This window comes from Aulostomus chinensis, chromosome 10, assembly GCF_037954235.1.
Source record: "Aulostomus chinensis isolate RoL2024-O1b breed Wild chromosome 10, RoL_Achi_v1.0, whole genome shotgun sequence".
NCBI classification, from domain to species: domain Eukaryota; kingdom Metazoa; phylum Chordata; class Actinopteri; order Syngnathiformes; family Aulostomidae; genus Aulostomus; species Aulostomus chinensis.
Genome location: NC_141329.1, coordinates 22,294,974 through 22,318,450, shown reverse-complemented (window position 1 = coordinate 22,318,450; position 23,477 = coordinate 22,294,974). Strand labels below are relative to the sequence as shown.

General features: G+C 41.3%; 1 protein-coding gene across 3 annotated transcripts in view; it reads left to right on the top strand.

Moving 5' to 3' along the window:
- tenm4 (teneurin transmembrane protein 4) overlaps positions 1–23,477 on the top strand; it is a 168,132-nt gene that overhangs the window by 94,013 nt on the left and 50,642 nt on the right. For 2 of the 3 annotated variants that reach the window (XM_086216469.1, XM_086216470.1), the window contains 9 exons: positions 1,755–1,969; positions 3,072–3,282; positions 6,483–6,584; positions 7,636–7,830; positions 9,308–9,508; positions 12,974–13,159; positions 15,737–15,763; positions 17,925–18,071; positions 18,963–19,179. In XM_086216469.1, coding sequence (XP_086072595.1) covers positions 1,755–1,969; positions 3,072–3,282; positions 6,483–6,584; positions 7,636–7,830; positions 9,308–9,508; positions 12,974–13,159; positions 15,737–15,763; positions 17,925–18,071; positions 18,963–19,179 — 1,501 coding nt within the window. The remainder of the gene's footprint in view (positions 1–1,754; positions 1,970–3,071; positions 3,283–6,482; positions 6,585–7,635; positions 7,831–9,307; positions 9,509–12,973; positions 13,160–15,736; positions 15,764–17,924; positions 18,072–18,962; positions 19,180–23,477) is intronic. The other variant, XM_086216471.1, reaches the window with a different exon arrangement.

The window sequence follows — 23,477 nt, the reverse complement described above, 5'->3', positions numbered from 1 at the left end:
ATCTCAAAAGTTTATAGATGACATTTGCAACTACGCTATTATTTTGTCATCCAGTATCATTGTGGTCACTTGCCTCCATGGTACGCACAGAGATCTGCATTGTAATCCTATGAAAGTTGTTGTAAGTGGGAAAGTGTTATTTGTTCCTGGAGGGAGAAAATGGGACAGCTTAAGGGACTGAGTATCCAGGGGCTGGAGGGGGATTAGCCACTCTCTCCCCTTTAGAGCGGATGTGATCCTTTCATCTCCTAGCCTGGGCTGCCTTTCCTGGCAGCCAAAGAAAGCATGTGCTCACCCCACGGTACCAACTGCTTGACTCGAGGAAAGTTTGCTCTGTTCCCTTCTTGAACAAATGGGCCAGAATTTAACCATGTGATTTGCCACTGGCAGACTACAATAGGTAGAGGGGTCATTACCATATAGATGACTCCAGCAGTCTTTTTCATTTAACAGATGGCAGAAAGTGTGTTTACCCAACAACAAGCAGAGCTACAGCTGAGCTTATACCCTATACAGCAGCCGGTGTGGATAGGAAATCAATAGCCATAGTTTTCTGAATACGTCTCATTCTGTGGCGCTGTCACCACTAACAATCATGAGCTATCTTGAGTTTTCTCAAGGTGATGCAGATATGCGCAGTCTTGCAATTCACTGCAGTCCTCTCCTTTTAAAGTCCTGTCTTTTCATCAAAGCATAAATGTCATAGCCTAGCTTGCACAACAATACCAACCATTTATTTAACCATGAGGCTCATTATCACTTGCCTCAGCTTATGATTTGTTTAAACAGTATGATGAGTACGCCACTAATGTGCTACATAAATACGCAGTGTTGTAGCGTTATGTAAAGCAAATACTATCTTGGTGACACAGAGTTTGGCCTGTCTACTCCGCTAAAACCCATCACCACTGATGGACTTTTTTGAGAAAACTGCCATCTGCCATGCCACATGTCACCTTAAGTCATTTCTGCCACCACGTCCTGAGGGTAGTTTGCATGCACGTCTGCTTTAGTAGCCATGGCTATTGAAATCAGCTATCTACACGGGCAAACAGATGTTCCCTTTCCACTGAGGCCAGTATCAAAATATAATACAGACAATTCTTGGCAGTCTGTTTGCCAGTACCTGAGTCGGTACGAGCATTAGAGATCCATCTCGACTGTAGTTACAATTTACGCTCAATCACTGTGAGTTCAGTTATAGACTGTATTGTATTGAGGTATTTTTGTATCATTTGCATGCCATATGTCCCAGCTTTTAATCATATTCTGAGGATATTTCATCTTTTCTTGAATAAACAACCTTTTTGAAATGTGTTAAATCATTGAAAACAACAAACACCAAAGACATCAATAAAATTTGCATGGTTTGATCTGCAGTTTAATGACAGAATGTCTGTGCTTTGAAATAATCAAAGCTACCTGGTATTGAAATACATTTCATCATTTAATTTTAAACAGGACTTCTTTATTTTTTCTTCTTTATTTCACAGCAATAAAACAGACTTAAAGACATGAATAGAATTTTGCTCAAGCAAGGACTAGCCTGCTGTGCTGTCAATGCGCTTTTAATTTTTCTTGACTGGAACTGGGACTAGAATTCCTGGCACTGTCCTTATGGTTCATTCATTTTAATTTTTCTTTTGCTGTCATGGAAATGATTGAATATCTGGGATATGGTCAAACTGTCCTGCCCCCGCATTCTGAATTAATAGTGTGATCTCTTTGACCGATTTACTCTGTGTGCAATGCAGGCAAATTGGACAGCTTGTTTCCAGATGACAGCTATATAGATATGGGGGAGATTGACGTGGGGCGCAAGGTTGCTCAGCAAATTCCCCCTGGTATCTTCTGGAGGTCCCAGGTCTTCATTGATCATCCCATGTACCTGAAATTTAACGTGTCCCTGAGCAAAGATGCCTTAGTGGGAATCTATGGAAGGAAAGGCCTACCTCCCTCGCACACACAGGTGAGAAATGTGTTTCAGTGATTTACATTAATTGTTTGGTGAACAGCTGTGTGTCAAATCTAAATGTTTATGGTGACTAACACTGGCAAAATTCTCTGTTTTCTGTGTTTATGCTAATGTTGTTGGTGCAACCTGCTGAAGCCAATGGCAAATTGGTTGCTGTGTGAAACAATTTAAAATAATGTCTGCATGGAAGGAAGATTCAAGTTTTTTTTTTCCATACTACAGAATGAAAATGGGATATTGTTTACAAAGAAGACCTATCTCACCAAATACGATCGTGCGCTGAATAAGAAACCATTTATAACCCTCTCTAATGTGTTATGAATCATTTCCTTTGTTACAGAGAGGATTTACTGTAAATTTCTCTCAGGTTCAATATCATCAATGAATCACCAAAAGACACAGGGCTAAGGGGCCAGCGGAGGGAGATTTTTCTCTACACTAATTTCCCATCTGTGTGCGACACAGAATGAGATATATCATGTTATTAATCACATCTGGCACTTGGTTTGCAGCGTCTAGATTTCCTCTGTAAATGTAGCAGCGGTACAACAAATTTTCCAAGTGTGATTTTTGTTGGAATTAACGCTCAATGTGATTTATTTTTCAGTCAAAAGATCATGTTTGCCTCACGTCTCTATTTTTACCTCAAAGAAAGTAATTTAGTGTGGAGTTTTCGAGCTGTTACTGATTACACATGGAGTGGCAGATGAGTCAAGATTCCCTTCCTTATGGAGATGAAAATGAAATGTGGTCTCATTGGTATTCATTGAGTCACTACTGATATGAAGCAAGTCCTTGTAGATGTTATTTGGTAAACACCAACTTTTAATTTTTTCTCCCATCTTCCCTCTTTCACTTTAATAGTTTTAAACAAGGCTTTCATGTAAGATATGTGGACTATGAAATTATCGCAGCCTATCCAGCCACGATGTGCCAAGACTAATACTCAAACTCTGCAAGGATGAGTTATTCATGCAGACCAAATGATTCTCTCCTATAAAGAGGACTGAAAGCACTCAAGTCTCACATGTCACTCTAATGGTGTGTCTGCGGTTCATCCATCAGTCGTTCTCACTTTCGGTGTATCTGTCTGCAGTTTGACTTTGTGGAGCTTCTAGATGGGCGACGGCTCCTTTCCCAGGACATCCACGGTCTGGAGGGGCCTGTGGCTATGCAGCGGAGCCTGGTACCAATCACCACACATGACACAGGCTTCATCCAGTACATGGACTCAGGCATCTGGCACCTGGCCATCTACAATGATGGAAAAGAAACCGAAACTGTATCTTTCCTAACCACTGCCATAGGTGAGCATCCTGGGCATGACCTGCTGCTGAAACCTGTAATAGCAATACGTATAATCCCTATAATACCAGCCAGCAGCACTTCACTGCAAACAGCTCAGACTTTGGGCTTGAGGCAGTGTCAGCTATTGGCAGATTTTAATAGCCAAAGAGAGAGCGGGTTAATCAAGGTGAACTTGAATATTACAAAAATCAGAACATCAATGCCATCCTGCCATGCCCCTGAGTAGGGCATTGAGGGATCATAATATCCTCATTAGTCTGAGTGTCTTCAGAGAGAATCAGGGGTCCAGCTTCTGGGACCCATTTGCATACAATTGAAAACGTGATTGTACCCTCCTGCTAGTACCATTTTTGATCACGATTTGCTCCAATTTCCATCTCCTCTCCAGATATCAAAGTTGATATGATATTTCCCTCCTCTTGACTTACTGCGTGGCGCACCGCTGTGTTTCAGACATTGCTCCGCTTTTGTGGAGGTGAATTTGTGCTATACGCACCTCTTTGTTCTCCCTAAAGCAACTTTGATTAGCACTACTTTATCAAGCAAGGTGTGAGAGGGCCCGAGGTGTCGACTTTCACAGGGATGGCAGCTGGGAGCTGTTCTCACATGCTCTTTAATTAAAAGCTCCTGGGCCAGAGTCCATCTGTGACAAGGGCTGTGCCAGGCAGCAGATCGATGAGAAGCTGTCCTCAACACCAATGTAACACCAAGTGGAGACAGGCAAGAGATGCACTATGCCCTCCCCTCCTGCTGTTCCAACAACAGCTGTAATTCAATACATATTATATGATATGACAAGGAGAGGGAGTCAGGACAGCATGTTTACTTTTGCTTATTTCTTCTCGACAGGGTGTGCATGAAGGCCTCCTGTGGTTTGCAACATAGAAAACTCAGCTAGATTGGATATTCTGTGTAGTGAATGGGGTTGGGGATAGAATGGGGTGGAGCAGAGCTAGAATTTTGCCTCTGTTCATTCGTACCGGAGCTGATCTGCCCACGGGAGCTCAGAGGGAGGTAGAGGGGCCCTTTCTGAAATGGGTCACCGGTTAAGTGCCCTTCAGCAGAAATTGAATCTCACCAACTGCCTGAATTGTATTGAGCCATGGAGGGATAGAGTTGACCTTCAAATTGCGCAACCCAGGTACAGAATATACGCGAACAATATTCAGAACAGGCACTCTGAGAAACACACCCCACATAGTTTAAAAGGCACCAGGAATTCTAGTATTTCTGACAGGAGAAACATCTTATTTCACATTCATTGAGGCTTTTCTCCACATGCATTAAATGAAAGGTGCACATAGCCATTCCGTAGTATATTTTCAGGGGGGGATGGAGTGTCCCTGTCTTTAATCTGAGCTTCTCCTCATTACTTGGCTGTGGCTTCATCGCAATGTGAAATTTGTCCCACTGAATGTTTTGTATCACAGCCCTCTGGAGCATGAAGCCATTTGTCGCTGCTGCCTGGTGCCAGGCATGCTTCAGCCCAGACACGACTCCCTGTACAGGCAAGCAAAGCAAAAGGCAGCAAAGACCCAGCGCCAATGTCTTTCTCTATATTTTGTCTTACTCTGTAGCAGGAGCTCCCTTTGTACATAACCACCCATCATTCAACTGTGCTGAGCATCCTCTGAGTGCATGGAAAGGCACTGATTAAACCTGCACACTACTCTGTCCTCACTGACTGGAGACTCACACAATAGTTAACTCCCCTGATATGAAGGGTAATGAATTTCAATGAAGCCCTGCTTGAATCCATGATTTATGCGTTGGCCTATGTTGAGTGTGTGGCTAAGAGATATTCATGGCCTGGCTTCCTGGCTCTCAGAGGAAACACAGGCAATAGACATGGGGAGAGCACAGTCTACTAAACTGCGTCAGCATTGAGAATGGAAGCACTGCAGTTCATGATCAGTCAATTAACGTGTCAGTTTTAATGTAGAATACCTGTCTGCCTAATATTGCCATGAATGGCTCTCGAACTTAGATGTTAGACTACCAGATGAACACTAAATTAAAACCCCGCTCAGATATTTTGCCCCATATAGTGTACATATTAGCTGCAACATTCAAGCCAAGAAACCTCCGGGAGAAATTTTCTATGGCAAGTATGCACACGTACCACACCTCATTTTCCTACCATCACCCCACCCACACACATTGTTAGCTGCCATATCTCAGAGCTAAAATGCCCAAGCCTCCTACTGTTGCTACATGTTCTTCTTGGAATCCATCAAAACCTCACTAAAATGATGATTTTCCTCCACTATGCTGAAGGATAGTCTCCACTGCATCCCTTCACTAACCCAGCATGGCAAAGGCAAGCCTGCAGCACAAAGAACATCGGCAGTGTGTCTCTGCTCACTGCCTCCCCTCTCTCCTTCTTCTCTAGTCTGAGTTTGTCTCTTTCTCCCTGTCTCTCTGTCTTTTCCTCTCTGTCTTGCATTGCATCCTCAGTGATGATTGACTCTCCAGAGTACAGGGAAGCTGAATCCATAGCTCACATTTCTAGTCCTTTGTGAACTACAAGAGAGTCTTTGTTCTGTAAGTTTTGCCTTAGAGCTTCTGGTGCCTGAAGGCAATGGACAAGATTGAATATTTTTCAGCACCATTTCAGGATTAATTCAGTGAGAGAAGCAAGATTCAGTGTTCTGCTGCTGTGAAGCACCTCAGAGATCTGTGGTCCCGCTTCCATCTATTAGAGGAGTCAGAGCATGGTAGTTTTAGTTTATTTTGGTTATTTACGTTATTAAGAAAAAAATGTTTTGCTTTGTGAGATGTCCTACTTTTGTGATAGATAGACAAAACAGGAGCAAAAGTTAGTCGGTCTGGAGTCCTCACAGTTTATGCAAATACACCACATAAAGCAGACTGCAAATTGGACCATAGAAGAAAATGTGATACAGAGACTGTACCCATGGGGGGGGGGGTCAGACGTTTTTGGTCAAATGACGATTGGAAATTGACTTTGGTAGAAACCCGGACTTATTCACTCTTGTAGCAAAGTCCTTCATGTTGTTGAAAGATGAATAGCACTCAAAACAATTTTTCACTGAAATAGAAATGTTTATGGGGCTGGAACCTCTGCTTATCACTGTCATTAGCACAGGGATAATAATCAACCCAGAGAAAATGAGTGGGAGGAAAATTGTTTCTCAAACCACATTATTCAGAAAAGCTCCTGATTGCTCTCTTGCAGAGTCTATCGATGATTGCCCCAGTAACTGCTTTGGGAACGGTGACTGTGTGGCTGGAATATGCCACTGCTTTTTAGGATTCAAAGGACCCGACTGTGGGCGAGGTGAGTCACTCTCTTATTCAATGCGTATCTCCAGCTCTAGCATTCACATACAGTACAATACATACACTTTTGAATTGCTGACCAGATTGTGTGTCACTGGAAATGAGCAATTTTCATCTTGAGATTAATTTCAAATCTCTTCTCTTATTCAATTAGGCCGTACAAATTTGACTTTTTTCTCTAACTATGTTTAATGAAGCTCTTTCCATTCTGCAATTAATACACAACTTGTTTTTTTTTTTTTTTTTAATTTAAAAAAATATCAGACGCAAAGTAACCAGGTAGCTACTCAGTGTGGTCAGTTTATAACACCTGACTGACAATTTACAGTGATGTTTTTAGAGATTCTAAGCAGTTCCAAGTGTTACAAAATGAAATAAAACATAAAATAAAACCCCTTTTATCAAATAATTTGATGCTGCTAGTTTGAATAACAGTTGTGCTTTTGTTTGGAGTATGTAGTGCATGGATTTTTACACTGCCATGCACTTGAGACTGAACAGTCTATGAGTAGTTAATAGTAGGTGATTTTGAACACAACCACACTCTCTCTCCCTCCCTCTCTCTCTCTCTCTCTCTGTCTGTCTCTCTGGGATCAAAAATGGAATTATTTCACTTACCGCCACTATGCTATGGAGTATTCTGTTAAAACACAGGACAGAGGACAACTTTAGCCTTCAGGATTCAGATAATATAAAAATAAATATTTTATTAAAAAAGTTGTTAGTTTTGCTTCCATATTTATACATAATTCCTGCTGTTATCCATGTGTTGATTATCATTGTATTTGACTCTTCATCAACAGCAACGCTTGCATTGTGATGACACGCTGTTGTTGGGTTTTATTCAACCGTGTATCACATTTGAACTGCATGCTCTAGTGCACTAATTTGTGCCGCTCATTGTACATATAAAGGAACCTTTTTCACATTTAGCTCTGAACGTCATTACTAGATTGAGGCTTTTGCAGTTTGCACACACTAACTATTCTTTGATGCTGGTGGTTTAGAGGTCCATTCAAATGGATGTATGCTGTCTGCTCTTTTCAAAGCTGCCTGTCCAGTCCTATGCAGTGGGAATGGTCAATACCTTAAAGGTCGCTGCATGTGTCACAGCGGTTGGAAGGGCTCAGAGTGTGATGTTCCCACCAACCAATGCATTGACATCACTTGCAGTAACCATGGGACCTGTATTGTGGGAACCTGTATCTGTAACCCAGGCTACAAAGGCGAAAACTGTGAAGAAGGTAATGATTTTTGAAACGTTATGTAAACGTACATCAAACATATAAAATTATCTATTATATAGCTGCTTGAACTGCCATTTTAGCTTGCTTGACATTTTAAAAGAGTGATGGGAACAGTTATGAAGTGTGTGTACTGTGTGGATTGTTTTTAACACCATCTATCCAAAAAAAAGAGAGGACACTATGACGATCATAGTCATAACCCTTGGCAATATTCAACCTGGGTAACCTATACTCTATATGTCAAAGATATAAAGCATTGCATTAATAAAACACGTACATTCATTGTCTGAAATTCAGACACAACACCTGATGTAAATCCATTGGGAGCTCCACATTCATGGTGCTGGATAAGGCTTGACCAGATAAGATTGAAGGAGCCATTGTGTTTGTCAGCTCTTGAAGGCTCTCATTTCAAGATGAAAAATGGACCCAGGAGTTTGATAAATGGGGGTGTGTGACATCCATAGGCCCCCATTCTATTTTGGGTGGAGTGTTAGCCATAAGGACTGGAGGGGAATGTGGACGAGAGCCCTTTAACATTTTTACCTTTCTTCAGTGCGACCTTCAGCCACAATGATTAATTGCCAGGAGAGAGTTTCTTGTCAGTTAGCCTCTGATCTTTGTGCCTCATGCCCAAACCATCTGCTAAGAGGCGAGAGATCCTGTTTGTCTTACTATAACGGCCTTTATACCCATTTATGTCATGGTAAAGGGGTGCTGCCATAGTCTGGTGCTGCTCACAGCAGCCAGACATTGCTGCTGCCCAGCATCCATTTGCCATCTGTGTGTATTGTCTGACATAAAAAATAAAATAAAATTGAAATTATAGATACAATAACAGTAAAAATATGATTGTCCCTTTCAAAATTAGCACTCATTAAATATGTCAAGAGAAGAGATGCTACTGAAACAGGCATTCATTTTATATTTGCATACTAATAGAACTCTCGCAGTGTTTTTAACTACAAAAAAAGTCTTCCTCAGTGATCTTCAAACACTGTATAAACCAAAGTCACGCATGCTCTCCTGCCCTAGCCGTGCTGCTGCCTCGGGCTTTTTATCACTTTACTCTGTCTTTCATTTTACACTCTGTTAATGGTGTTTTGGTTTATGTAGCTTTGAACTTCTCATCATTATGGCTTTCATTTTTGAGACACATGCTACTTTTAAAGCACCCTCCCTCTTTGGGGAGGACATTTCATTATGAGAGTGCCAGCAGGAGCGTGGGCAATACCTGGTTGGTGCCATAAAAGAGAGCCATTTATTTCAGTTGTTTGTAAACCTTGTGGGCCTGTTCAAGTAATGTTTGCATGTTCTCTTTGTACATTCGTTGTACCTGTGTTAGGCCAGCATCATCTAAGCTGCATCCAACTCTATTCTATTAGGCTCTAATAGAGATCCTATTTTGTCTTTGAAGGAGGAAAACAACAGGCCGCCGGTGTGTCTGACAATGTTTTTTTTTCAACACTTGTAGTTGACTGCCTGGACCCAACATGCTCAGGCCGAGGGGTGTGTGTTCAGGGAGAGTGCCACTGCTTTGTCGGGTGGGGTGGGCCAGGATGTGAGAGCCCCAGGGCCTCCTGTATGGACCAGTGCTCTGGACACGGAGCTTTCTTGGCAGACACGGGAACCTGCAGTTGTGATCCCAACTGGACCGGTCATGACTGTGCTACAGGTGAGTGCCTCTCACAAATAAAGGAAACACTGGCTGAATTCCTTTTCCACATGTCAGTTGTGTTTTAGCAAAGATTACAAAGTTGAATACACACAGTGCATCGTTCAAATGTTAAACTCCCATTCTCCTACTGGCATGATTGACATCACCAAGTGATGATGTTAGGATTTAGTATCATATAAATTCTAATTTAGCTAACATAGAACAGAACATAGTTTGAATAGCGAACAGCAATTTGTGCTGCTGTTTTGTTTCTTTTCAACTACAAACAGAAACAATGTTTTTTATTGTAAGATGAAAACAAGATATAGGTTTTTCTCTGATGTGCTGTGTGTTGAGAATTCATCATACCTTTTAAATAATATAGGCATAAAAGAAATAACACCATGTATTACAGCAATCATTTGAAACGTCTATGTCTTCATGATATTCATTTATAGCGCAAGATGCAAAGACCTTACCATCTTCTAGATTTCATATCCATTTACATCATTTCTGTCAGAACATATATGTTCATTTGATGAATTATTAGTGTGGTAATTGATTGTTAAAATTGTAAGTTTTCAAATCTAATTTTTTCAGCTGGAGGTCCACGGCTTTGGGTTGATTTAGCTATAAATGCATTTCTATTACAATCAGTTTTATCCTCGGTCTCCACGTCCACTGTCAGAGGCATGACTTAATGCGAGTTACTACTCCTTTTTGAATTCTGGTTTTCTTCACAGCGACTCAAGGCTAACAGCTGGTCATAGCTGTTTCTGCTCTGGAGGTTTGTTAATTATGTACAGGCAGAATGCTTCCTGTGGTAGTCTGAAATACAGTTGCAGTTTTCCAACTTGAATATACTGTACCATCATGAGGATAAAGAACAGTCCTCCACAATTTCATTGCTGCTTTGACAGCAACCCTCCTTCTCACATTTACCACAAAATAAAACAAAAAAACAAACAAAAGAAAAATGGAAAACCCAAGTAAATTCAAAGGTGGATTGTTAAAAATATGGTCTTTTACTTTAGCACCTGCTCAAAAACTGAATTTTTTTTTTTTTCCTGCAGTGCTAGCTGAAGAGTTTCATACATTTAAATAAACGATCATATGTGACTTCATGTTTTATGGTTATTCTCTGACAGTTTAGAGAATAACATTAGAAGAGAACATTCTGATGCTCTGATAATCACTACATAGCCCTGTCTTTGTAGAAGCTGATACCGTTGTAGCCCTAAAAATGCCTCCATTTCAACAACATCTCTGTGTAGGTTCTCATTCATCCAGGTCATCGTAGATCGAAGCGAAGTAAAATCTGGTCAACTTACGTAAACTTACGTCCAGTTGACCAGATTTTACTTCGCTTCGATGTTCAACAACATCATTTACATTCTCACAAAAAAATGATCGGAAATAAGAATTTCAGTCACTTGGATACATGAATCCTTTAATATTCTGAGCATTGAAAATGACCTATTAGGTAATCCAAGGGATTTCGAGGGAAATGGGCAGTCAATAGGAGTTTTCCTCACAGAGAAAGAGCTCTGTAAATGATGACGAGTTGGCTCTTTATCATACTTTATCCTGTTCATTGAAGAGTATTCTGTGCTCCAGCACAACACTGAGCTTCATTGCTAGAGCTAGCAGCTTATAACTTTGCAGACTGGGAGAAGGGGAGCTTTCAATAAATCTTTCAAGAGTCTTTAATCCCCCCTCCCCACGACTTTTAAGTCACATTCTCATTTTCTCATGTGGCTTTGGAACAGTGCTACCTGGGTGTGCACAGTTGGTAGTAATGTTGTTACAAGCCATAAAACAATGCCTGGGGTTTTATACGCTTTAATAGGTGTTTTTATGCTATTTTTGTCATTCCACCACCCAAAGGAAAGTTTGTTTACACAGTGCTTTAGTGCAAATGGTAACTGCCATCATGGGGATGGGGTATTTCTCACTGTGGTCTCCTGGCCTCAGATAATGAGGGGTTGCCTCATTGCCTCATAATTGCATCTTTATCATGCTAAAGGTTTTCTTTTTTTTTTTTCCAAGTGAACATTTATCTCACTCTCAGTTTGAGTCTGTGTTTTCTCACCGGAATGTTCAAATTATTCCGAGACAGGAAACGGTGAGGTGACTTTTGCTCATTCTTCCAGTAAATGTGCTTATGAGATTGTTAATTTATTTTTTTCATTAGAACCCTCTTAGTCATAAATGTGTATTATGTGTTAATGTTGTCTTAAGAGGATGTTAACAGCACAATTTAGGAAGAGATACTAATTGGAGAATAATTTACTAGCTGCGTGTGTGTGTGCGTGCGTGCGTGCGTGTGTATGTGTCTGTGTGCACATGCATGAAATCATAAAGGGCACTGATTAAATGTTGCTAGCATAATGTGTTTCCAAAACAAAGGTTAAATATAAAATTAGAATTTGTATAGTTAACCAAAAAGCTGTAATTAACAAATGAGAGATTTAAAAAAAAAAAAAAATTAAAAAGCTTTTCAAACTGGTAATGTCATGTTATGGTTTGCAGCTGAAGATACCACTCCAATTTAATTTGTAGCAATGACGAAATTGTTTTCACAGGCAGTAGTCAGCCTCCAGTTTTGGCCCCCTGTGGTCATATTTGAATTGACTTGGCTAAGAATCCAGGAATACGGGATTATTGTTCCTTGTTGCCCATACAGCTAAGCCTCTTTTAACACAGAATACTTAACAAAGTAGTTAACATTTCAATGAGATTCATAAGTAATCTATCAGGTTTACATTTCTTTGAGCCTTCATCTTGTCATACTCTCCCTCGAGTTCATGAGAAAAGGGTAATGTCCCGGGCTGTATCACTGCCTGTCAGGGAGGTCTTTCAGCTGCCTCACAATACTGCCAGCCAAGCTTTACTGTGTCTCTTTCTCAGAGTCCCCTTCATTGCTAGAATGAAGTATGTCTTCATCTGATACGGAGCACATAGTTGAAATAAAAACAGTAAATTGACATCCTATGCCTCAAATAATTTCAGTTGAGTTTCTCTTGGAACAATGCATGAACAACAGAGAAATGCATTTACAGTTTAATCAACACAGTAGGGCAGATGTTGTCACAATAAAAAGCCTCAGCTGTGTGTGTGTGTGTGTGTGTGTGTGTTTTTTCCTCTCTGCCCCTTTTTTGAGGCAGAAAGAGGGGAGAAGAATACATCTGCCAAGGCCACCAAAATCCATGTCTTTTCTCTGTAATGGATTTATTAGATTTGTGTTGTCAAAAAGGATTGACCCTTATAAAGTGCAGGAATTTCTTTTTAGCTGCCATCAGAAAAGGTAGTGGAGCGTAGCTGCCTCGCCTTGACAATAATGCCTGGGTTTGTCTTTTCTTCACCCTTGTTGCCTTGTCCCATCACTGCCTTGTCTTCCCACTTCCATTCCCCCTGCCTTTCTGTGTGTCTTCCCCCACTTTCTGTTTTTGTCTTTTTTTTCTATGTCTCTGTCTCCCACAGAGATTTGTGCAGCAGACTGTGGTGGCCATGGCATTTGTGTGTCGGGCACCTGCCGCTGTGACGATGGTTGGATGGGCGCCGGGTGTGACCAGAGGGCGTGTCACCCTCGCTGCAACGAACACGGCACTTGCAAAGATGGAAAATGTGAATGTAGTCCAGGCTGGAACGGAGAACACTGCACTATCGGTAGGATGGGAAGAGGTTTGGGTTCGGGTGGGGGGGGCTCTCTGTGGGTATGTGTGTGCAGGAGGCGTTTGAGAAACCATCAAAGGCATTGGTTGTCTGTTTGCCTGCCATGTATGAAGTGCTGGGTGTGAGGGGAAGGGTCCGGTTGAGGAAGAGGGGGGAAAAGCATGCTTAATTGAATTTGTGCAACTCAGTAAAGCATGAACAGGTTTACTCAAGGATCTGAGGCTTGCCTTCATGCATTTTAATGTGGGAATGTGCTAAGGTGTCCTTTGATTTTACTCATCCTTTTCGTCATCTCTTTTTTCGCTCCCTTTCCTTTTACTATTATTTCAAATGCAGACATTTGAGTCATTTCAACCATCATTTTTAGCTCTGACTAACAAATCTACAAAGGCTCGCCGAAGTGATGTTTTCAAGGCCTTAACTGGATGTACTGCTTTCTACCTAAAAAAACAGACAACAAAATCATGAAGTGCTGGGTCTGTTGTAACGGGTTTGATAGTCCTCTACTGAAGAAACCTAGCAGGGCAGCAAATTTTTCTTGAAATAAATTGTATTTGATAGTCAAGGGGTACCTTTGTTGTTGTGTTTTTGTTTTTTCTCATAAGGAACTAGCATTGATATGTAAAGAGAACTAGATACAGCATCAGTGGTGAGGTCCAGCTCCTCCCCACAAAAGGTGATCAGTGGCACATGAAGACAAAAAAACAGGTTGATGTCTAGGTATGAAAGAAATGCTTGAGAAGTGCTTGAGCACTGGAGCCTATGGAGCAAGTGCACGAGAGACTTCCATGGGTCGCGCCTGTTAACTTGTGTTTAGCCCTCGATGAACATGAATGGATACAAAATTATTTGATCTTAAAACTCAGATCAGTCAAATCAAATTATGACAGCGGAATGATTCATTTCTGCTGCTTCTTTCAAAATGTAAGAAGGTCATTAACTCTTTGGCTACGATGCATAAATTGACCTCACCACCTGGTGCACTTCTTGTATCCAGATCTGTTATACATCCATGTGAACTAGTGAGCTGTTATGATTATCTGACTTACGATTGTGACTTCATAACATACCTATTTCATGTGTTTGAAATGCCCAGTGGCAGCAAAAGACAGCATAAAGCCATTTTTAGTCATGTTGACGGATGTTTTGAGGTTGGACAGTTTTTTGACTTTGTCTCATGAAGACAAGTTTTTAAGTTAGTTGCTTTTTAATGTCAGGACTGTCAAATCTTCTAAACATCAGTGGAGAGCATCCGGTGGTCATGCTGTAATGCCTGCTTATTAAGGGGGCATCTTTTCCATTCTCTCCCCATGTTGCATTGCCCTATCCTCTCTTCTCCTCCACTATCTTTTACTATTATTTATTTATGACATTGATGGAAATGAACTAAATATACTCAGTTTCTATGCAGAATTATACTGCTTCACTTGAGTGTTAACAATACAATTCCCTCTCAATGCATTGCCATCATATTTCAGAGGGAATTTGTTTTTGATGTGCTACATGTAGGGTTACTGGGTACTAACATGTAAGAAGAGTAGATTGGGATATCACCACTTTCAGATAGTGAGAGAAATTTTTGAACACTTCTTCACCACTGCAATCCAACTTTGCAGCTCATTCATTATCATTCTATGGGCTAGCCACTCAAGCATTTAAGAGGAAGTAGAGACACAATAGCCACTCCGCCCACCCCTTCCACAGTGAAAATACCTCCACACATTAATTCACAGTCAATAGGGAGACTGGGGCAAAAGTTGAGAATACTAGTGCTCCATGTGAAAGCATTATTCCATTTTCAAATAGATAAGGATAACTTCGCACAGTATTTCATGTCTTGCAGCAGAGCTAGCTGAGTACAGTGTCTCCTTGACTCAGTCAGTGAATGTTTTATATGTCGGCTTTACATTATTGATGGGACTTTTATAAGTGCCATATTGAGATCTCCGCTCCCTCCACTAGAGTATTCCTCAGTGGCAACCATTAAGAAGCCAAAGATCTCAATTTCAATCAATTTTCATTATTGAGAGCTCTGCGCTGGCCCCGAGCCCTACACTGTAGAGCACGAGAAGGCTGACATGCCCCTGCCATTGCTGAAGCCTCCTTTGACCTCACTGTCTATGAAAGTGTTTCAAGATTAAAATCACTCTTTGTTGAACATCATGACCTCCTGTTCGATATATCTTGAGAAATTGAAGGGGCATAATATGTGCATCGATCAATCACATTGCTTTTGAAACACTCCCTTGAGATATTCTGCTGATCCTGCCAGTTGATAAATGGGGACAGATTCAAATGTTCTCTTGGAGCATATCACTTTGTACCTTCTCTCACACTATCTATTTTTCTCTCTTGTCCCCCCCTCATCTTTTTCCTCGTCTCCATCCTTCTCCTTCTGTGTTGGATTGTGTCTGTTATGTTGCTTGTAATGCATGATTTTGCCTCATGACTGCACTTTTTTTTTTCTCGATTTACATTTCGTAATGTAAACTAACACCTTGCCTTGCTGTCTTGTCATGGAAGTGGCACTGTCCAAACCTCCCTTATATGTCCTGTCTTTTATCTCCCAAGCTCACTATCTGGATAAGGTAGTGAAAGGTATGGCATTCCTCCTTCCTCTCTATTTTGCCCTCCTTCCATTGTAACTCAGCATTAACAAATCATGCACACACCATGCTTCCCCTACATTGACACATGCAAACACTATGCACCTCTTGTTGCCCCTGAACCACTCACCCTAATGGTCCCCACCTCCCATCAACTTTTTTGTCATACTGTCACATAGTAATCTCCACTTAGCACTTCCGCACCTCGTAAGCCAACTTGTGTTGCCTTTACATGTTGAATATTTGGTTGTTTTGTGGCCTTGCTCTCTCAATAAGGGAATGTCGGGAAAGGGTCTTTATAATCTGTGCAATGCATTATGGATGAGTTTGCAGCTGTGAGCAGGGCCTGATAGGTGCTGAGGCTGCATCCTCTCTAATTAAAAGAGTTCATGGTCTGGTTGGTGCAGGGCAAGCAGTGGATGGAGCCTCTGCATCAACCCCGCCTCTCTTCCTCCAGCGCTCCTCTCGCACTCTCTCACTGTGTCCTTGGTAATGGACCACCTGGCATGAGAGCGGCTGCCAGAGAAGTCCTTCGAACACTTGCAGCCTCACGTTTGGAGCTGTTTCAGGCAGGCTTGCACAGTTCTCAGCAGGGGCTCCTCTCTGAAAGGCCTGCCAATTAAATTGAACTGGTGCCAACAGAGAGCGGATCTTTATTTATCCTTATAATAAACATTCAGAGCTCACTAATCATCAGTCTCCACTGGTCAAATTGTTGCTCAGTTTTTGTAATAAAAGTGTAGCTAATACACTAATGTGTCCAGGATACAAGACATATTCTATAATGGCATTAGCCTTCAATAGGGGGTCTTTATCTCAGTGAAAAAGGGAGAAAATTGAAGAAAATTCCAATTTCTTAAAATTTTGAATACATTCATTGTGTAATACAGTCTTATCCTCTCTGTTCATTGATCCATGGTTGTATGATATCTTCTTCTGTGCTGTAAACACCACAGATGTGTCACTCAACTAACCATGTGCTCTACAACGTCCATCGACTCACAACATTTATCTTCCTAAATACTTGTCTTTGTTACTCTTACATCACTGCTTTGTCCTTCAACTGATCTTCCTCCCTTGGTGTCTGCCATTTGTCACTCCTGTCTCTCTTCCTGTCCGGTTCTTCTACTCTTATTGTCCCTATTTGTAAGAGAGCAGAGAGATGGCCAACCCCACACTCCAGAGTTGATAAAATGGGTCAGCTTAGCATTTTTGTTATCAAGGCACCTTGCTAACAACACAGACTGTGACAGACTTGTGCATTTGATATCTTTCGATGTTGCCCTGTACCTGAGTGCGAGATATGAATGATATGCTACCGGATAAATGCCAAACAGCCCTGGAAAAATGGGCAAGATAATCCTCTGATCCATGCCCTTATGAAGACTTTTTCTGAAAGAAAGAGAGGAACGTTAGTGTTAGGATTGGTCTGCCCTGTCGTTTTGCTCCCCAAGAACACATTTAGTGTAAACAACCACATTCCTGCATAACAATACTGAGCTCACACTTCTCCCTTTCCTACTATTTACTTTGCATTCAGCTTCTCATAATGACAGAACATACTCTCCCTGGGATCATCTTATTGATATTTTAAAAGGGCCTGTAGACAATTTGTTCAAAACAGAGTGAATAATTATACACACCAGTCCACCATTGTTTAATAACTAATGCAGTTTTATCCCAGCTCATTCTTTTTTGCAGATGACAGTAGCAGTTATGATGTAATCGTAAAGATGGTCGCATTAGAAAATTGCATAAAAATGGATCCAATTATATACAGGATACAGCATATACTGCAGACCACTGCCCTCATTACCCAGCTATAGTAGCATACTGGAGGCCGGTCTCCTGTAGTAATGATTGAATATTGATTTTGAAGATCCCTCATATCTGATTTTACTGCAACAGGATATTAGAAGCTTCACAAAAGGTGTATCAGATTAATCAACTTCAGCTGAGGGTTATTATTGTTGCCTTTAACCATTTACAATTTAAAAGTCACTAATGTATATTAGCATGTGAGAGATTTTGGCAAAACAACATTGAAATCAACAGGGCTACATTGTTGTGTGGATGTTTGTCACAGACAAATGAAATCTGCTGTATTTGATATTCTGAGCCAACCTCTGTCCTTGTCCGTTTTTGTTACACAGAGGGCTGTCCTGGGTTGTGTAATGGGAATGGTAGGTGCACTCTGGGTAACAATGGCTGGTACTGTGTGTGCCAGCTGGGCTGGAGGGGCACTGGCTGTGACACCTCTATGGAAACTGCCTGCAGTGATGTCAAGGACAACGATGGAGGTAAAATCACAAAAGACACACAGCAATACCTTCTGACACTGGGGAAGCGTCAACAGCAGCTCTTAGCTAGACATGATTTGACTATAGAATCAACCGCCCAAGAATATACTTGTTTTAAGGTGCCAGGCTCAGTTGTACAGCTGAACAACAGGTGTAGATGAGGAATGGCTTCCAGTCAGTCACCTGGACAACAGGTTTTTATTAAAAAGCTGAGTAATTCGCCTGAGGCCCAAAGCATGCACCGGCCTCAGGAGGAAGTCCCTACTTTACCCTCTAACTAGCCCCGAGCAGAGCCAGGCATATACACAGAGCCAGCCAGGGGGCTGCACCACTCTTGAGGCCAAGTGTGAGACGTGACTTTCTTTCTTCCAGACCTCATTCTGGGCTTTAGTTATCTGCTAGCATCCCTTATTTATGCAGAGGCTGTTTGTCTCCCCATCACTGTGCAGAAAACACAAGGCTCTCAATAGCATAGACAGGGTGCTGCTAGGGATTTGACTGACAGCAAGGTTTATTTTTACTACCCATCTGGCCAGATAGGGTTCTGAATGCAAAGGGTAGGGAGTCAAATGACCTACTTCAACAAAGTAAAGTGGATTTCACAACAGTTTGTCTAATCTAAATTACAGATAATAAACCAAAGAAGATGTATTTGAGATGGCTTCTATTATGAACAAGAGCAGCAAGATTGATGTATGCATAGTTTCTTTTGTCAGGTGTGTGTGTACTTGTTGCTGTTTAATAAGGGACTTCTGTGTGTGTGTGTGTGTGTGTGTGTGTGTGTGTGTGTGTGTGTGTGTGTGTGTGTGTGTGTGTGTGTGTGTGTGTGTGTGTGTGTGTGTGTGTGTGTGTGTGTGTGTGTGTGTGTGTGTGTGTGTGTGACCTTGTCAGATGGCCTTGTGGACTGCATGGATCCAGACTGCTGTCTGCAGGCGACCTGTCACACCACCTCTCTGTGTGTGGGCTCCCCGGACCCCCTGGACATCATCCAGGAGACACAGATGTCCTCTGCACAGAGCAACCTGCAGACTTTCTATGACCGGGTGCGCTTCCTGGTGGGCAGGGAAAGCACCCACATCATTCCTGGAGCCAACCCCTTCGACGGCAAGTGAGTAGCTTGTGCCTTTCTTCCATCAGGCACCACCCAGTGCGACATGCAGTAGCCAGACAGAAGCTGTTGTTCCCTGGGAGAGGATTTCTGACATGGACATGAAGTTGAAATTTTTCTGCATCTTTCTCTGTATTGCATTGTGAGATGACATACATTCAGTCAGTAAATGGTGCAGATTTAATATATTGCAAGTTCGAAATCTGCCTCTCAGGGCCTTGATATTATATGCAGCTATGTGGCTTTCATTTCCATTAGATTTAACAGCTAGCCATTCTGGATTTACATTATAGTTAACATCCCTTATTTAAGTAATGACATTTCGGGTGTGAGAACAAATCAATCAGTGGCTTTCATTATTCATGTAGGCAACTGCAATTACAGTGACTTAGATATTGATTTTAAAATGTTTCCAATTTTGAAATGTCTTTAACACTTGTGACTTTTAAACCATTAAATGGCCTTGCTCTAAATTATATCAAGGATTTATGTGGTGGGGTATTCCGTTAGATCGATGGGGCACTGCTGGTTATTCCCGTGTTGCAGCTGGTAAGCAAAGGTTGCCTGGTGACCAAAGGTCGCCTTGTTGTTAGAACCCCCAGAATGTGGAACATTCTTCCTATTGAGATCAGACAGGCTACATCATGTGCCAGCTTCCTCCCTCGACTAAAAGGATGCAAGTTAGACTAACTGGTGACTCTAAATTGCCCATAGGTGTGATGGGCTGTCAGTCTCTATATGCCAGCTTTAGGATTGATAAGAGACCTGTCCAGGTTCTACACCCGCCTCTCACTGAATGTCAGCTGAGTTTGGCTTCAGCCTCAGGCAATACTGAGTTTCAACATCCCACAGTAAATCACTTTCTGTAAAGTATTTAACTGTTAAAACAAATGTCATATAAATCAAATCAATATATCCTGACGATATATTGCGCTTAAAATATCATACATGTAAAGATGCATGTTTTATTTAGACTAAAGTATCTGTCTGGGAGGAAGGCCATGAAGGCTTATATTGACAGATACTGGTGGTGTGCATAGCTTGAGGGATGATGGACAGATGATGATGGACAAACATAGAATGTGGCAAAAAGCATGACGCATTCACTGACACGTAAGGCAACTCATATTCATGTATTGTGATTACTTTTACTGTAATCCATCTGAGGCCCACTCCCAGAGGCAGAGCTCACGACACCACAGCCCTGGAATCTGTGATGCTTTCAAATCAGACAGGATGGCTGTCAAGGTCCCAGAAGATTCCCCTGCCTCGCTTTGCCTTTGTCTCCTTCTCTTTTCATCTTTAATCGCTTGTGTGTCTGTGTCACCTTATTTGCATCCCACTTGGTTGTGGATCTCTCTCTCATCTTTACTAACAATACTTTTGTGAACCAGACAACAGTCAAAATAGACAAATAAGTTGAAAATATTTGATTTTATTTTAATTTCAGACTATTTTACATCCCTTTTTTTCTGATGATGGCAGAGGTTATTGTTTCAGACATAACTATTTTTAGTCACCCCACGATTTTGCTTTGTTCTTGAAGGGAAAATCAATTTCAAAAGTGTTCCTTTTCAAGCAGGATCATTTCCTTAGAATAATTTGCAATACAACACGTCTTCTTTGTGGGTGCTTATTTAAGATTTGCAGACAATGCTGATTTTTACCTCATCTTTTTGTCCACCATTTGCAGTAAACATATTTTTGTCCTCACACTGTACACATTCAGTGTGTTTGAATGTTATTCATTATTAATTATCTGCATATGACATTCTTCACCAGTTTGCAGAGGAAAATATCTTTATGAAGCGTACAGTATTATATGATGTCACATTGAAACACTGCCTTTTTTTCAGTCTTCTTGGTTAAGTCCATATGTGAGGAAAACAGTTACACGTTTCGTGACATTTTACCCCATTGACATTTTTCTGCCTTTCAAGAACCACTCAGCATTTGCAGTTCTTCATTGGACACATGATGAGCAGTAGAGGGTTGAGTAATACTCTTGTATCTCTCCGAAGAAGATGCAGCCATAAATAAGTAAAATCAAGAATCCAGAGATGAGCTGCAAGATTGGAGGCTTCGGCTCACCTAAAAATATCAGTGATAATCTATTATTCATGCCTGGTATTCATTCCCCACCCACTGACAGATATGAGCAGTTATGACGGGGCTCTAGGCTTCAAATGAACCTCCCAGGCACAGTCTCAGCATCTTCCTGTTACGCCTCTTATGGTCATCCGATCATCTTGTTATTGATCATCTCACCACTTCCTCATGCTAGTAGACATGTTGGACTGCTATTTCTGATGTTTCCCACCACAAAAAGCTGCAAAGGTGTTACTGAATAAAGCATCTGCCACTGCATAAAGCATCTCAACTCTCCACCATGACACATAATACAAGAGACTGCCCAGGCCCAGCATTGCAGGCTGACTGGAATAGTAAACAGGGACTTTGTCCATCGAGCAATTTGGAGAAAGATTGATAGCTAACTTATAACAGCCAGGCAGAAGGCTTTCACTTCATTTACAGGCTGCTGCTTTTATTTTTTTTATTTATAACTCTTTTACTAGCATTATCCTATTAGTGTCAGAGATATCTCTTGTTTGTTTTCTTTTCTTCACGGCTTACCCCTTTTATCAACATTATATAGTCAGACAGCTCAAACATTGACATTGATATGTCCTTATTTTACCCTTTTCTGCATGCTGGTAGTATAGAAGCAGGGAAGAGGACTTCAGTGACGTCCCTCCGCAGCTTTTACCCTATATTCAAGCTATTTGCGTTACATTTCTCTTACTTCTATGAGAAACTGCATGTCTGTTACACTTTGTGTGTGACCTTTATGTCTGGAGAAGATTGCTAGGTGTCTTTAACATTTTGCTAAACAGAGCTACATTGAACCTCTCCAGTATTTAAAAATGGGATTATTCATAACTCAGTGCTGTGATTAGCAGTAAATATTACACTTGTGTTGTTTCCTGTGAAACTCTCCTATAGATGGTTTCCTGCTGAGTCCCATAGCTTCACATGTTTATTTTTCACAACATGTCCTCACTTTTCCCTCGGTGGATTATATGTATTAAACTGTAGGTTGAAGATGTAGCAAACTCCCTTCCGACTTTAAATTCCCCTGGACTAGTGAGATCTCATACTGGGGGGACGCTTTCTGTAACGAATGCTTCACGCTTCCTTTGCTGCTCCTTCTCTGCTATATTTGATGTCAATATTTAAATCATTTGTCTTGACAGCGAGGAATCATCTCCCCATGTGGTTCAGGGAGGCAGGAAGAAGATAGTTCCAGTTTCACAGTTCCATCTGAAGAAAATGTGGATGATTGCTTCTTCAAACAAGTCTCCAAAATAAACTGTCGGCATGAATGATTAATCATAGACAGACAGGCCAGTGCTGGGTTAACTTTAGTGGTAATTCTGTGTAAATGCACTCAGATGGATCTTTGGGTATCAGCAGAAGATTTGGAGCAGTCTTTCCTTGCTTGTTTACAGTGCAGTGGTGGACAGCCAAGGTCCTCTGAAGGAGAACCGCCCTAATTAACATAAAACTTGGTTCCTGGGGACCAGGATCATGTGAGGTGAATGATCTTGCCTCTGGTAAGGACATGTTGAGGGCAGCTACTAACACGCTGGTGTTAATTGTTTCCAGTACAAGGCAGTGTTTAAGACCCAGATGAATTAAAAATAGCCATGGTCTAATGAAGAAGTGGCAGGAAGGCATTTGTTTAGGGACCAATTTTGGCAGACAACTACAGAAGCTATTGCTTACCATGATTTGGGCCTTGACCATGCAAGGGGGCAGACCTTATCGGGGGAGGCATTTTCAAGCATGGTCTCAACTCGTCACTTTTGTAAGATTAGTAGGTGAGTTTGGATGACTTCCCACTATTGATTGTTGGGGACTGATGATCAGATCTAATTTATGCAGCTCCTGTAGACCTGATAGGACTCTGGAAATCTGTCGAGGTCTTAATAACTGGCCAAGCAAGTCTTATTATTTCCCTCTCCTGCTTTCTGTAATAGAAAAGATAAATCCTCCTTTTTTAATTAGAGCAAAGGGAAAGTAAAGCTTCCTTATCTCATTATCCTTCCATTCTTGACAGAAAAACCCTCAGAGACATTCACTGAGGTGTTTGTTTTTTCTCTTCTCTTATGGTTGTTTGGTTTTTTTGTGTGTACAGTATTTCCTTTTGATAACATCCGTACTTAATGTATACTTTCCCACTTAACTGTTGCTGGAAGAAAGCATAATGCTTTCCATCAGTACTCTTTTGTCTATGC